At 54.7% G+C, this 15,215-nt stretch overlaps 1 protein-coding gene across 1 annotated transcript; it reads left to right on the top strand.

Moving 5' to 3' along the window:
* Positions 1-1,039: 1,039 nt before the first annotated feature.
* On the top strand, positions 1,040-15,171 carry LOC131590986 (serine/threonine-protein kinase pim-1-like). Its single transcript, XM_058861403.1, has 8 exons — positions 1,040-1,176; positions 12,398-12,582; positions 12,889-12,995; positions 13,114-13,164; positions 13,369-13,735; positions 14,340-14,516; positions 14,750-14,903; positions 15,141-15,171. The coding sequence occupies exons 1-7, from the start codon at positions 1,040-1,042 to the stop codon at positions 14,854-14,856; spliced, it is 1,131 nt and encodes a 376-aa protein (XP_058717386.1). The 3' UTR covers positions 14,857-14,903; positions 15,141-15,171.
* Positions 15,172-15,215: the final 44 nt, after the last annotated feature.

The raw sequence follows: 15,215 nt of genomic DNA, 5'->3' as shown, positions 1-15,215 counted from the left end.
AGAGTAGCTGTGTGACATCACAGTGTTCCCTGTGACATCACAGAGAAGAATGTGTGATGTCAGAGAGAAGGCTGTGACATCAGAGTGGGTTCTGCCACCTCAGAGGGGCTGGGACATCACAGACCAGGCTGGGGCATCACAGAATGGCTGAGGGACATTGCAAGGGCAGTGGGGTCTGGCACAGGGGGACAGGGACCTCCCCGGCAGCGTCCCCGTGTCCCCCAGGGCCAGAGCCTGGGCCAGGGCTCCTTCACCCTGTCACCAACAAGGGCTTGAGAGCACTTAAAAAATCCCCAGCAAGGGAGCAGCAAAAACCAGATTTAATATTAAGCACCAGCAGCACAAAGTTCCTTGGCAAGAGTCTCTCTGCTCCTGACTGGACACTTCAGGCACAGCAAGGAAACAAAGCAACAACAAAACCAAACAAAATCCAGGCAACTAAACCAGAAATTAACCCAGAAATGTCCATGTGTGTGTGTGTGTGTGTGTGTGTGTGTGTGTGTGTGTGTGCGCGTGTGTGACAAGAGGACAGTGAGGGCAAGAATAAAAGGAATACAGCCTGAAAGCTTTACAGAGCTCAAACGTAACAGGACTTGACTTATACCTCAACCTTAACTGATAGCACAAATGTCACAATTTAGCAAAAGAGCTGTATTTACTATATTTAACCTAACTTATAACCTATGACTTTTTGATTTAACAGAGGGATAACCCTTAACAATATTCAACGTAGCCTATAACTTATATTAAACTTAACTTAGCAAAGAGCAACACTAGGCAGCATTGAACTTAGTTTATACCTGGTGACTTACCCTCACTCACAGGCCTGACTGACTCAGATCTCCAAGGCACCCCAGCCCCTCCGAGAGCAGCATTTCTGCCACATTTGCCAGGGCACAGCGCTGGTGTGTGCACACAGGCACAAAGAGGCAGTGCAAGGCAGCTGTGAGAAATTGCCCTGCAGGGCAGGGAAATGCTCCCTGCGGATGCTTTGGCATCTCCCCAGCGGGCGAAGGGCTGAGCCTGGAGGAGTGCGGGGATGGGCCCAGGCTCCGTCGTTGTTCGGGGATGCCCCGAGTGCAGCAAACGGGAGAGTTCCCGGCTCGCAGAGGCCCCACTCCGAGGGAGGTGGCTGGCCCAGGAGAGCTGCAAGGGGCTCCTTTTGGAGCGCTGTTTGTAGGGCCCCAAGAGAGGGGCTTCAGGCACAGCAATGTTTCATCCTGGCCGCACTTGGCATCAACAGCTTTCTTTGCAAGGCTGAGAACAGGGATGTTGTGGCACGGAGGGAACAGAAACAGTTCCCAGGGCTGCTCCTGAAGCAAGCAGGAGCTGGTTGGCAGCAGCAGTGCCTGGGAGCAGACAGTGTTTCTGATGAGCTGCACAGGAGCTGAGCCCAGGGGCTGTTGGCCAAGGCCCAGGCCCAAGGAGCATTTCTCAGCTGGCAGGGCGGCCTGAGAAGGGGAGGGAGGAATGCACCAGCACAGGGCCCCATGGAACCAAGGGACATCTGTGACATTGTGGGGCACCATGAAATAAACAAAGCATTGTGACACTGTGGGGCCTCATGGAACAGTGAGACCATTGTGGTCCCCACAGAACCAAGAGGACCATTGGGATACTGTGGGGCCTCGTGAAACCAAGAGGCCTTTGTGACACTGCAGGGCTACACGGAACCAAAGGTCCATTGTGATATTGAGGGGTCTCCTGTAATCAGTGGTCCATGGTGACACTGTGGAGACAAAGGAGACCTTTGTGACACTGCAAATCGCCAAGGTCCATTGTGACATTTCAGGCCTCATGGAACAGAGGAGTCACGAGACATTGAGGGGCCTGTGGGACCACAGAGACCATTGTGACACTGCAAGGCCACATGGAATCGCTGGGACCATTGTGACACTGCAGGGCCTGATGGATCTTGAGGCCATTGGGACAACTCCATGGAATCAAGAGTCCACTGTGACACCGCAGGTCTTCTTATAATCAGTGCTCCACTACGACACTGCTGGATCCCATGGAATCACAGCACCATTATGACACTGCAGGGCCCCACTGAAGGAAGGGTCCATTGTGACTCTATGGGGCCCCATAAAATCAAGGGAACACAGAACGGGTCTGGCTGCTTTGGCCTCCCAGGGGCCACCTGACTGGTCCAACTGACCTAGACATGTTGAGGGTCTCTTCTCATCTGCTACTGAAACACTGGGGAAGGCACTGTGAGTTCCTTCCTGTGGGAAAGAACTGTCCTGCTTCTCCAGGCATCCATGGCCAAAATTTGGATTCCACCTCCGACATTCCCTTGATCCAAAGACTGCTCCCAGACAAATTCTGCCATTACTGACAAGTCGGGCTGGCCTTGGCCTCCTGATGTCCAGCTCTCACCTGCTTTCCAAACCCTGGGCCTCTGTGCTTTCCTTCCTATGGAAAAGAATTGTCCATCTCAGCTAGGTGCCCGTGACCAAAATTGGGATTCCACCTCCAACGTTGCCTGTTGTGAGAGACTGGAGGAGATTGTTGGCTGGAAACATTTTGTGTTTCAAAGGGGAGGAAGGGGCAGGTCCAGCCTTGTCCAGCCCTGTAACCCCAGCACTGCACTGCCCTGGAATCCCAATCCCACCAGAGCCTCTATCCCAGCCCAGCACTGTCTGCCAGTCCCTGGCACACCAAAGGCAATGCCCCACACTCACCTCTGGAACCCTCAGCCCAGCTCCTGAGTGACCAAATGATCGGAAATCCCACCTGGGGAATGGGCTCAGGAAGACCAAGGGGTATTTAAGGCTGACCACAAGGCAAGCACAGATCTTGACACTACCTCCTCTTGGGATTTCTCTCTGAACACTGCTGGAATCCAGGAGTTGGTAGCTGTGTGTGTGCTTCTCTGTATCTTCTTTGTCTTTCTCTCTTTTTGTGTCTTCTTTTTCTATTTCTGTCCTCTTGCAAATTTGGATTAACTTAAAATTGAATGGGTTTATAGTTTGTGAAGTTGAATGGGCCTAGTTAATGCTTTGAGAAGTGTTTTTTGTTGAGTGAATGTCATATTATATCATTTGTCAAACTTTCTCTGATTTACCAATAAGGACTGTTTTCAGGTTTTGACCTCTTGAAGATCTCTTATCAGTATTTCTCCAGTGCATCCAACTCAGAGGACACAAACAATTGTAATTCCTTTTAAAGGTCTCCTTGAGAGAGTTGTTTGGGGGATTGGGGTCAGGGCTTGTCTGTCCTGCTTGGCAGAGCCCAGGCAGGGCTTTCACAGCCCCATTCCACACTCCATTTCCCACCTGGAGCCTCTGGTGCCTCTGAGTTCTGCTTCCCCAGCCCCAGGGATGCTCTCCTTGTCTGCCCATTCCCCCAGGGTCTCTGGGCAGGGATGGCCTCAATGGGGGCTGCTGACATCCTCAGCAACTTGGAGGCTGCTGCTGCTGCTGCCTTTTACTTCTCCAGAGGCTTGTTCAGCCTTCAGCTCTTCAGGTCAGGAATTCAGTGCCCCAAGGCTCACTAATATTCAGAACACCTTAACAAGCCAAACCTCTGGGAATAACTTGATTCAAGTTTCCAAATCGGATGGGGATTGCCATGGCACCCAAACCCAGCAGTGGGGTCAGTGCAGTGTCCATGGCAACAGCCCCTTGCAATGGCCCAGGGCAGGTTGGGATGATAATCCACCCTCACAGCTGGCCCAGGGCAGCTCTGCAGTGCCCTTCCCCACAGCCTGTCTGCACAGAAACACTTCCAGGGCTCTCTGCATTTCCCTTCCCTCACTCTTGGCTCACTCACACACCTCCCAACAACCCACTTGGTGGTTTCAGCTGCCAGGAGTTCAAAGCTTGTCTGTCCTTCAGCAGCTGCTCTAATTCTGCCTTCAGACAACTCTGGCTTTGTGTTCACTGTAGAACTTCCTGTGTGTCTGAAACATTCCTTGCATGGTTCTGCCTTGGGGAAGGGGAAGCTCCTTGGTGGCACCTTGGGCTTGGCACACACTTGAGGAGGGTGTCTGTTTTCCATGGGGAAACTCAGGAGGTTTAGATTGCTAAAATCAAAGAAGGAAAAACCTCTCTTTGCCTGAGTGCAGCCAGTTGTGTGAGCAAAGCAGGTCCCAGGGGAGTGAGGAGAGACAGGATGGGGCTGGGGAATGTGGAGCAAGGTTGTCCACACTGGGTCAGACCTCAAGGCACCGCTTCTCTGACCTGGCCAGACTCCTTAGGAGAGACCCAGGATCAATATCCATCACTGAATGCTGCAATCACCTCTGCTCCAAAGAAAACAGTAAAAAATGGACACCTTTTAAAATAGGAACACATATTTCTTAGAAGCTCTTTGAATTATTTCTCCATAACTATTGTAGGAAACTTTCCTAAGAACTGCACCAGAGCAGAGGGAAATCAAGGCAGAGCCATGGTTTGTTAGGACTTGCTTGATCCTAATGAGCCCTGTGGTGCATTTGGAACTGAGCCCTTGAACCTCAGGGCTTGAGAGGAGATTGCACAAACCTTTCCAGGAGTCCAAGTCAGAAAAAAACCCCAGTGTCTCGTTTCATTAATGGGTGCCACTGAAGTCCATCCCCAACAGAGGCTCCTCATGAACTCCTTGAAGGAGAGAACTGAAGGCCAGGATTGCACAAAAACCTCTCAGAGACTCAGTGTGGAAAGGAAAATCCAAAGTCGATGAAAAAACCCTGAGCATCTCAAAGTATTGATGAGCCCCACTCAGTGTCAATGCAAAGCTCCCAAGGGACTCATTAAAGCAGATAATTGAGGCCATGATTGCACAAACTTCTCACAGAAGTTTTCTCAGAAGTGGGAAAGGAAAAGGAAAGTGCCTTAAGAACCTGAAGTACCTTGAAGCATTAATGAGCCCCACTGATTGTTGTTACTGACAAAGCCTCTCAATGGACTAATTACAGCACATAATTGCCGATCATGATTGCACAAACCTCTCAGAGACTCCAAGGCAAAAGCAAAAGCCAAAGTGCTTTGAAAAAGCTGCAGTCCCTGGGAGCATGAAGGAGCCCCCAGGGCCATTCCTGAGCAAGGCTCCCCAGGGACTCCTTCCAGCAGATCCCTGAGGCCACTGGCATGTGGGCTAGGGGGGATGCTGAGGGCAGGCCAAGGGGGTGACTGTGGCCAGCCTTGCTGGGGCTGTGCCAGGAGGCCCCAGGGCCTCAGGACAAGGTGTCTCCTCACAGCCCTTGGTGGCACAGAGGCTGCTGTGGCCCAGGGCACCAAGACTTGGCTTCTCTTTGTCCCCACCTGTCATCAGTGACTCCAGTTCTCTGCCCTGCCTGGAGCCTGGGGACACTTTCTCAGTGCTGTCCCTCAGTGGGACCCATTAAAGGTAAAAGAAACTTTGGAGTTGGATTCTAACTCAGAGTTCTTGAGAGGTTTCTTCCCCTCCCTCTCAGGGACTGATGTTCAGGGCCTCAGCACAAAGCCCCAAGAGGGTCATTAAAGTCCTGCTGCTGTGTCTGTGCTGCTGAGCTGGGCCAGGCTCCCGGCACAGAGGATGATCCTGAAAACTAGGAAAAGCTTCAAAAGCACATTTCTCTTGCTGAGCAGCTCTTCTCCCAGCCCAGCAGAACTGGGGCACTGCCTGCAGCCACCTGGGCACAGCCCAGAGGCACAGAGAGCTTCAATCAGTCAGGGCTGGGAAGGTGCTGAGAAGTGCCTGGGGCACAATCCCTCCCAGCCCTTGACACAGGAAGCCTCTGGCTGCAGAACAATGCAGCTGCAGCTCCTGGAGCCATCTCCTAAAGCTGGAACATGCCAGTGCCTACAGACCCTGTGAGTACAACTCTGAGTATTTGTGGTGTAGGGGTGGTGAATGCTCATGAAGCTCTGACATGCTGAGGGCTTCTGATCAGTCATAGAATATTTCCAAGACAAGGATTTTGATAAAAATGAGGACATTTCCTAAGACTTTGTATTTAGTTTCCTACCATCGGAGAAAGGCAGGGAGGTGGGGGACAAATAATAAAGGTATTATGAATTTTGACAAGTGCCTGAGACATCCAAACTGTTACTTTTAGTGATCAATAGGCTCATGGGAGATAGCTAATGTGCATTGAGCCACTCTGCCCATGGACAGCACCAGCACCACCTTTGCTGGACCCATCAGCCTTAGTCTGAGCTGTCCTTTCTCCAAGCTGCAAACAGAACCTGCCCCCAGCCAGAGCCCTGCAAACAGGTTCTGTCAGGGCAAGGAGAGTGCACAGAGATTTGGGATCTGTGGGTGCTGGCAGGGAGAGATCAGCCACAGGGAAACACCTGCAGGAGGAAAATTTCCAGGAAGCAGAGAGAAGATCAGGGAAGGAGAGTAAAGAAAAGCCCAACAATCCTGTGGCTGAGAGAGTTTAGAGATGTCCATAGGAGCCCCTGCAGTGCAGTCCCTCCCTCTGAACAAGCCCCCTCCCTCCTGTCCCCCCAGCACAGCTTCTGCCCTCAGGGCCGGGCTCCCAGGTGTGAAGCCCCTTCTGTGCAGGCAGAGCTGCAGCCCCTCCATGTCCTTCATAAATTGGGGGCTCAAAAATGGACACAGCACTTGAGATGAAGCTCAACCAGTGCCATGCATAGGGGAAGAATCCCTGGCCTGGTCCTGCTGGCCACACTGTTCCTGATCCAGGCCAGGAGCCATTGGCCTCCTTGGCCACCTGGGCACACTGATGGCTCATGCCCACCCTGCTGTCCATCAGTGCCCCAGGTCCCTTTCTGCCTGCCTGCTGTCCAGCCACTCTGTCCCCAGCCTGGAGCACTGCAGGGGTTGTTGTGGCCAAAGTGCAGGACCCGACACTTGAACTTGTTAAACCTCACCTTGTTGGGTTTGGCCCCTGGATCCAGCCTGTCCAGGTCCCTGTGCAGAGCCCTCCTACCCTGCAGCACATCAACACTCCCAGCCAACTTGGTGTCACCACAGTTCCATGGGGCCCTAGAGTGTCACAATGGTCTCCATGATTCCATGAGGCCTCCCATCCATCCATCATTGGATTATATTGGGAGTGACTGGACTCATACTGAGAGTATCTGAGAGTGACTGGCAACATACCTTGCACATCATCCCCCATTCTGGGGGTAACTGGGAGCAACTGGGAGCACGCTAGGGGCAAATGGCATCATACTGGGACTGACTGGGCTGATCTAGCCAGAGGAAACTGGGACCACCCTGGGACTGCTGGCATGTGACAAGGATCATACTGGAGCTTACTGGGCTCATATTGGTGTTGAAATGGAGCAACTGGGATCTCTGAACACCACAGGTTCCTTTCCCACTCACTGAAGAAGGAGCTTCGCAGTATCCATGTGTGAGGTGACCTTCACCTGAACCAGATGCTGTTAGGAGAAAAAGCTGCCTGTGCTGGAAACTCCCACACAACAAGTCAATGCCAAGAGAGAGCATTTTCCTTTCACAACTTCCCTCCTGGAGCCACAGTCCTTTTGGATCACACAGCAGGCAGGAGAACAACACAAAATATTAGGCTGTGTCCAGTTTTTGGCTGGACCAGCAAATGGAGGGAGTGCCAGGGTCCACTGCCACAGACTCTCCTCTTAGGGAACAGAACCCCCCCAGGCTCCATTCCAAATGCTGTGCAGACCCTACTAGCTAGAAAAAACCCTTTTTTAAGAAGCTTTTGCCAGGAAATCTCCCAAACGAATGGCATTTGATGGCAATTATCTTTCAAAATCACATCCATTCCAAAGGAAGAACAGAAAGCCCACAGCAGTCCCAAAGGCACATATGGTGCACCTGGGGAAATCCTTGACTTAGGGGCTGAGTAAGTTAAAAAATACCCATAAGAAGCCCCAGAGTCCAGAGTGCAAACTGCAGCAACCGCTTGCTGGATCATTTTGGCTGTGCTGCACACGTCTGCAGACTGTCTGTCCCCCTGCCAGGACAGAAGGACACCCGTCAGGGGCTGGACTGGCTGCTGAGAATGCCTCAGGCAGGAGGATCCTCAGGCAATGAGCAGGCACCCAGAGCCGCTCTGACACTGAGGCCTCTGTGCCCCACAGCAACGGGAACACCACAAGGACACGGCAACGTTCCTGTGACATCACAGCAGCAGCTCACCCAAAAACCACCTGGAAGGTTCTCCTGGGTCACCAAGGAGCACAAAGGATCCTCAGACGACACAACCTATTGCCCTCCAAAGGATCCAAGAGGAACTCAGAAAATGCAGCAAATGAGGACACCCCACAATGAAATGCAAGTTTTGGTCACTGATGCTTCTGATTAAAACCAGCAAGGCTTGTTCCCTCTGGGATCTTTGTTCTAGTTCTAACAACAAAAAAGATTCTCTACTGCAAATGTACAGAAAGCAGGAACTTGGGGAAAAGAAGGCTGAGAGTGCCAAAGCCTTGTGTGACTTCTTGGACATCCTGTGGCTGAGGGTGTCCAAGGCAATGGACTCACAAGCGGGGTCCCTGCCCTCCCAACTGACAGCTGCCATCTCTCCTTCAGCCCCACACGTGTCTCAAACAACCTCCTGTCAAGGGCCTCCATCCACACATTCCATCACCAGCCAGAGATGCTCATCAACGAGGTCACCCAGCATCCCTGAGGCCACAGCAGGGAGTGCTCCTGGCATCTGGTAGAGCACTGTGGCTTTCCTGGGATCCTTCTGGTGTCTGTGGCTGAGAGGAGTGGGGTGGATGGAACCAGGATGGGTCACAGATCAGCAGCCCCACTGCAAGCAGTGCTTTCTCCTGCTGTGTGGGGACCATGTGGTGACTGATATTGGGACTGCTCTGGCTTTGGCTCCTGCAGAGCACACAGTGGGTCAGACACTGGGCTGAGGGAAGGGGTGCCATGGAAACCCAGCACAGGCATTTCTCTTTGGAAAGGGGGTTCTGCAGGGAGAAAGGAGAAGAAGAGTCTTCTCTTCAGCACATATCACAATCCATCAGTACAAGAGTAGATAGGATCACTTCCATGCCATAGAACACAAGGCACTCAAAACTGAACCCTGCCAGAGCCCAGCCCTGCCTGCCCATTTGGAGGGTGTCGGGGAATGGAATCCAGCTGGAGTTGACCCTCAATGATACTTTGCCAGTTGTGGGTTTCTCACAGCCTTAGAAGGGGTTTGAGATCTCTGTCCCCAACACCTGCTCACCCTTCAAGTGCACACACGTGCCTGGGGGCAATTCAGCTTCCCTGGAGTGGTGGCTGCTTCCCTTTGGAACAGGAGCTGTTGCCTTTTCTGGTATGCTTAACTCCCTTCTAACTATTAGAAAGTGGGTGAGTAAATGAAATGTCCCTGAAGGAAAGGGACCAGAACCTTGGGAAAAAAATGAAAGAAGTCAGAATTATAAATGAAATCTGCTTCATTTATTTGTATATTGCTAATCTGTTACTACAGACAAGAGCATATTACTGAGCAGGGTGCTGGGATTTGGGGCTTTATTTCTTGTTATTGTATTTCTTAATATTTAATAGTATACCTATTCATTTTTAGACTTTTAAATCGTCCACATTAATAAGAATGGCAGGATGTCACTCACTGGGAAAATTCCTTTGCTCTTCCCACCAGGATTAAACTGTACACTTGACTCCCAGTTGCCAGTGCATTCTAAAGATGGAAAATCCTGTTAATGCTGGGTTTGGTGTGGTGTGGAGATGGGGAAGGGTCTCATCCCCTCCCAGAGGTGCCCCAAGCCCGCTCTGCTGCCACGTCTGCACTCACAGCCCCTCACGGCTGCCCTGCCCTGGGGACATGGTGGGACCCCCTCCTGCCAGGGCTGAGGCTCCTCATGGCCCCTCACAGCCCCTCACAGCTCCATGGAACTTCTCATGGCCCTGTAGAACCTCTCATAGCCCCTCACAGCCCTTCATTTCCCCTCACAGCCCCTCACAGCCCCAGGCGCGGGGCTCCTCCCAAAGGAGAAGGGGTCAGGCCCTGCTTGTTCTCCTTTTATTTCCGTCCCTTCACAGCGCCGAGTAAAGAAAGGCTGAATGGAGCCTTTCGCCAGCGTTTCCCTCGGGGTTCATTGCGGGCTGAAACTCTGTGCTGGCGCTGGCCCGAGCACCACCATCCCTGCAGCCCCCAAGGCCTTTGCTGTCCCCCCGTGTCCATTCCCTGTCCCCGAGTCCCGCCCGGCTCTGGCAGCAGCAGCAGCCGCAGCGCAGCGGGCGCCGGCCCGGCCCGGCCGGGGCTCCCGGCCAGGAGCAGCAGCAGCGCCGGCCCTTCCCACCTGCTCCTGCCTCGGCTTCCCAGGGCTTTTTCCAGGGCAATTCTGGACTACAGCAACAATCCCCCACAAACAGCCCTCAGGCTTCCTCAGGGCCCGCCTCTGCTGCCCTGAGCCAGCCCTCAGAGGAAGAAAGGATCGGGTTCCAGCGCTGTTTTCAGCTCTGTTTTACTCGCCCTGAGGTGACAGCAGGAGGCTGTTGGTGCCTTGGCCTTGGACATTGTAGATCCCGGCTGCTCTTGCCCCTCTTCTGCTTGCCACCTGAATTTTAGCAGTACAACTGCAATTGCCTCTTTCAGTCAGTGCTGCCCAGAGTCCTCTTGTGATGGGGAACTCAGGATTTTTGTTCCAGGCATCATGATCAGTAAAGATCAAAATGCTCCCAAGGCCCTGAGCACTAAGTCGAGGGGAATGAAAGCCACACAGCTGACATTTGCAGTGCTCAAGCACAGCCCTGTTGCTGCTGCTGCTGAAATAGAATCAACTGACAGAGGCCATCACACAAATTGCCTCTGCAGTGGCAAATAAAATGAAAAAATCCACCAGGAGAAAGGAAAACCAGAACTTGTCACTTCATTGCTTCTTCTCCTGAGCAACAGCAGAAAGTGGAGATGCCCAGAGGTATTTCCAGCTGCTGCTGATCCCAGCTGGAGCCCAGCCTGCTGCCCAGTCCCAGTGGGAACCTGAGCCCAGCCCGGGCAGCTCCCCCTCCTCCTGTCCTGGCATGGCACAAATTCCAGCTCAGAGGAGGCTTCCCAAGAGAGGCCTCAAGCTCCTGTTTCAGCCTGAGTGTCCCTGCAGAGGAACAGGGCACCTTTCAGGCACTTCCACAAGCTCCAGGTTCTCATTTCCTGGGGAATCTGTGATGCAAACAGCCTTGCTAAAAAGGACAAAAGCAAATGGAATGAATTGGAAATGACCTTTCTTACACACAAACTTCACCAAGTCATTCCCTGCATTTCTCCTTTTGACCTTCTTTCATTTACAGAGAGGTCCAGCTTATCATGATCTGGTGCTTATCATCCACTGATGGTGCTCTTGATTTGTCCCAGTGCAAGAGATGTAGAATCCTCTAAACTGAACACACAAACAAACTCCCTCTGTCAGCCCATTTTCATGTTCCAGATCACTTTCAAGATGTCCATGGGGCTATTGGAATGATGAGCTCTCCACTGCTGGCTGCAGGCTCTGGAGATTCTTTCTCCACATTCAACCAGGCTTGAATTCCCTAACAATTTCTGGGAGCTCATCATGTTTCCTTAGGGTAGAAGAGTAACAATGAAAACCGTACCAATGGCACAACTCCCCAGTCCACAAAGAAAAGCAAGAACAAGTTGTCAAGTTCTTCAAATATTTGTCCTGCTTTGCTGCAAGAGTTGTGCTGCACACACAGTGTGGGAAGCCAAGAGAAGCTGCAGCTGGGGGCACATCTTGTGACAGGAACTGCATGTCGTTCTCCAGGACAGGTTTTTGGAAAGAACAGACAGGACTGTGGAGAAGATTCTGGGAAAATTGAAACAGCTTTTTTAAGAAATGAAAATAAAACCAAAAGAAACGACCAGCATGTTTTTCTCTATTTATTTTTATGTTTCCCTTTTCCATCTTGCACTAGCTCTCCATCCCATTCATTCCAAATGGATCTCACCTCTAAGATCTGAGACTTGACAAGTTTTAGACACTGTAAAATACCATGAGCTACACCCAGTTTGCCTTCCCCTGTTCTTCTTGGAAAGCAATGCTGGAGACACAAGTGCAGTGCTTGGGTCAGGTACAAATTCTGCATTCAGGGAATGTGCTCAGACAGTGTTTGACGCTCAGCAGGGACAAGGCACAGCAGGAGCCAAGGGCATTGCTGTGCCCCTGTGCAGGAATCAAGACTCTGGCTCTTGGCTCAACACGGCAAAGTTCCCGTGTTTGGCCAGGTTCAGGGGCTGCCCGGGGAGCGCGGGGCTCGGGGCAGGGCTGAGCGGGCAACGGACAAACGGCCCCGGGGACAAACGGCCCCGGTGCTTCAGTTGCAGCGGCGGCAGCAGCAGCAGCGGCAGCAGCAGCAGCAGCGGCAGCGGCAGCAGCAGCGGCAGCAGCGGAAAAAGAGAAAGCAGCGAAAGAAGTCACGTTTTCGACCCTCCCTATCTTCTCCCTCTCCCGCTGTTCCACCCTCTCTCCCTCGGTCCCTCACCCACTCCCGATCTCCCTTTCTCTGTGTTCCCCTCTTCTCCCAGTTCCCCTCTCCCCTTGCCCGCCCGGGACATGCCCCCAGCCCGCCCCTGGCCCCGGCCCTGGCCCCGGCCCCGGCCGCGGCGCCGGCGCCGGCCCCGGGCGTCCCGCCTCTCTCTCGCCTTAGCCCGGCTCCGGCCGAGCTGGCGCTGGCGCTTCTGGGCGGGCCTCAGTGCCTGGGGCTGGGGCGGTATCACCGCCCTTTGGCTCCGCCTGCTTCGAGCCCTGCCCCGGCCCTGGCCCTGGCCCCGGCCCTTGCCCCGGCTCCTCCCGGGGCCCGCGGAGGACACAGGCGGTGCAGTCGTTGCCGCCGCCTCCGCTGCGGCTTCCCCGGCCCGAGCTCCGCCGCTCGGCAGCGCGGCCGCTGGCCCCGAGCCGCCGCTGTCGCGTTGCAAGGAGCGGACGCCTGCGGATGCTCGGACCGGGGAGGTCGGGGAGCGCTCGGGGGCCGTTCCTGGCCCCGGGCCGAGCGCTGACGGCCGAGTCTCGCCCCCAGGGAATGCGCACAAGGGCCCGAAGGAGCGGTACCGAGTGGGTTCGTTGCTGGGGCGTGGCGGATTCGGCAGCGTCTTCGCAGCCACGAGGCTCTCGGACGGTGCCCCGGTGAGCAGCAGGGCCGGCGGCGGGCGGAGAAGGAGGAGGAGGAGAAGGGGGCGGAGGAGAAGGCGGGGCCGCTGCGGGCGGGCATCGAGCTCAACCTTCTGCTGCCCCTTGCTCGCAGGTGGCCATCAAAAAGGTGCCGCGGGATCGCATCCGGCGCTGGGGCGAGCTGGTGAGTGAGCGGGGCCAGCGGCAGAAGCCGGGGCGTGCCGGGCGGGGATGAGCCGGGGCCCGGCAGGGTGGGAGCCGCCGGGAGCCCTGCGGGGAGAGCGGGCGTGGGGCCAGCGGGGCGTGCAGAGCATCCCGGGCTGGCTGAGGGCTCCCAGAGCCCTGGCAGGGGCTCAGCCCCACTGACGGCACCGTGCTTCTCCTGCAGCCCGACGGTACACGTGCGCCCCTGGAGATTGTGCTGATGGACAGGGTGTCCTCTGGGTGTGCTGCAGTGATTCAGCTCCTGGAGTGGCTTGAGCTGCCCGACAGCTTCTTGTTGGTGCTGGAGCGTCCGCAGCGGTGCCAGGACCTCTCGCATTTGCTGGCAGAGCGGAGGTTCCTGCCGGAGGAGGAGGCGCGGGGGCTGTTTTGCCAGGTGCTGGAGGCCGTGCAGCACTGCACCAGCTGCGGGGTCCTGCACAGGGACATCAAGCCCGAAAACATCCTGCTGGACCTGGCCACGGGGCAAGTGAAAGTGATTGACTTTGGCTGTGGCACCTTCCTCCAAGACACAGCCTACACCCGATTTGCAGGTGAGCCCTCGCAGGGGATGCTCCTGGGCATCTCTTGGCCCAGCGTGGGTGTGGCACAGGGCCTTCCCCCTGTTGCTGCAGGGATGGGATTAATACTTGAGCCAAGTTGATTTGGGTAGGGGTTGTGAGAGGGGCCAGCTCCCAGCCCTGCTGACAGCCTTCAGCACCCACTATGCCCTGGGCTGGGGCTGGGGCAGGCAGCCTGACAAAAACCCCCATGGGGGTAGCAGAGATGGGAGTGTCTGACCCCGTTTGGTGTGCCAGCGAGGAAGGGCTTGAACTCCTCTGCTCCCCAAATTTGCCCTGGCTTATTAACAATTTTTTGGAGGCCATGCAGGCAGGGAGGAGAGTGGGTTTTCTCTACCACTGGGTGGATTTTCCATTTGTGGGTCATGGTTGGGCCTCCCCTGTGCTTCTGCTGCCCTCTTCCAGCAGCAGTGGCTTCATTTGCAAGCCCAGGTTTGTACACAAGTGCCAGGTGCTGGTGAGAGGGCAGCAGGTCACCCCATGTGCCTCTGGGGCAGCCCCCACATGCCCAGGGATGCTGGGGTGAGTCTCTGGGAGCAGCAGCATCCCCCTGATGAGCTCTGTCTGTGTTCCACAGGAACCCTGTCCTACAGCCCACCAGAGTGGTTCTACCAGCGATGCTACCACGGCCAGGCAGCAACCATCTGGTCCCTGGGGCTCCTGCTGTACCAGCTGGTGACAGGGAAGCACCCATTCAGGAAGGGCCAGCAGATCGTCTGGGGGCAGATCATCTTCCCACGACGGCTCTCCCAAGGTGGATCCTCATCTCTGGGCACGGGGGGAACACCAGTGTTGGGAGACAGCAGTGGGCTCATGAGCATCCCCCTCTGGCAACTGCTGAGGAGGTGGCACATGTCCTGCTCTCCTGCAAACAGGGAATCCATGGGGAAGTTTAGGCCCAGCTCTGGGCACACCCAGCATGGCCTGGGCACAGGAACAGGGGTCAACTTCTCCAAGTGACCGGTGATTCCTGGTTTCTCTCTTCAGAGTGCCAAGATGTAATTAAGAGATGTTTGTCCATGCAACCCTTGGACAGGCCATCCTTAGAAGATCTCTTCCAAGATCCTTGGATTCAGGGTGTTCATCTGCCCTAGAAGATGGGAGAGATCCATGTGCACAGTTGGATCCAGGGGCCTGGCAGGTAACAACTCCACCCATCTCTTGGCAATCAGTGGCAGAGCAAAGCAGACTGTTTTTGTCCTGCCTGTAGCTCTGAGCAGGGGTCATTAGAAGGGAACACGCAGCTCTTGGGCTGAAGCTGAGCTGGAGACCTGGTGTGGCAAGCACTGGTGGCCACCATCCCCCCTGGTTTTGCTTGTCTGGTTCACTGATGGCTGGGGCCCTGGGCAGAGCACTGACAGCCTGGTCTGGCCCCTAGGGAAGGAGAAGGAGCCCCTGGAGAAGCTGTACCAGGTGGGGCTGCTGCAGGAGACACCAAAGAGAACCGCAAGGA

Source organism: Poecile atricapillus, chromosome 36, assembly GCF_030490865.1.
Source record: "Poecile atricapillus isolate bPoeAtr1 chromosome 36, bPoeAtr1.hap1, whole genome shotgun sequence".
Lineage (NCBI taxonomy): Eukaryota > Metazoa > Chordata > Aves > Passeriformes > Paridae > Poecile > Poecile atricapillus.
The sequence above is the reverse complement of the archived record's forward strand: the minus strand, read 5'-3'. Positions and strand labels throughout refer to the sequence as shown.

Bases quoted from the DNA above. Each gene is read 5' to 3' on its own strand.
- LOC131590986 (XM_058861403.1), top strand. From the start codon at position 1,040: ATGGGCCCAGGCTCCGTCGTTGTTCGGGGATGCCCCGAGTGCAGCAAA. The intron at 12,583-12,888 runs GTATCACCGCCC...TCTCGCCCCCAG, and splicing joins CAGTGCCTGGGGCTGGGGCG to GGAATGCGCACAAGGGCCCG. The intron at 12,996-13,113 runs GTGAGCAGCAGG...CCTTGCTCGCAG, and splicing joins GGCTCTCGGACGGTGCCCCG to GTGGCCATCAAAAAGGTGCC.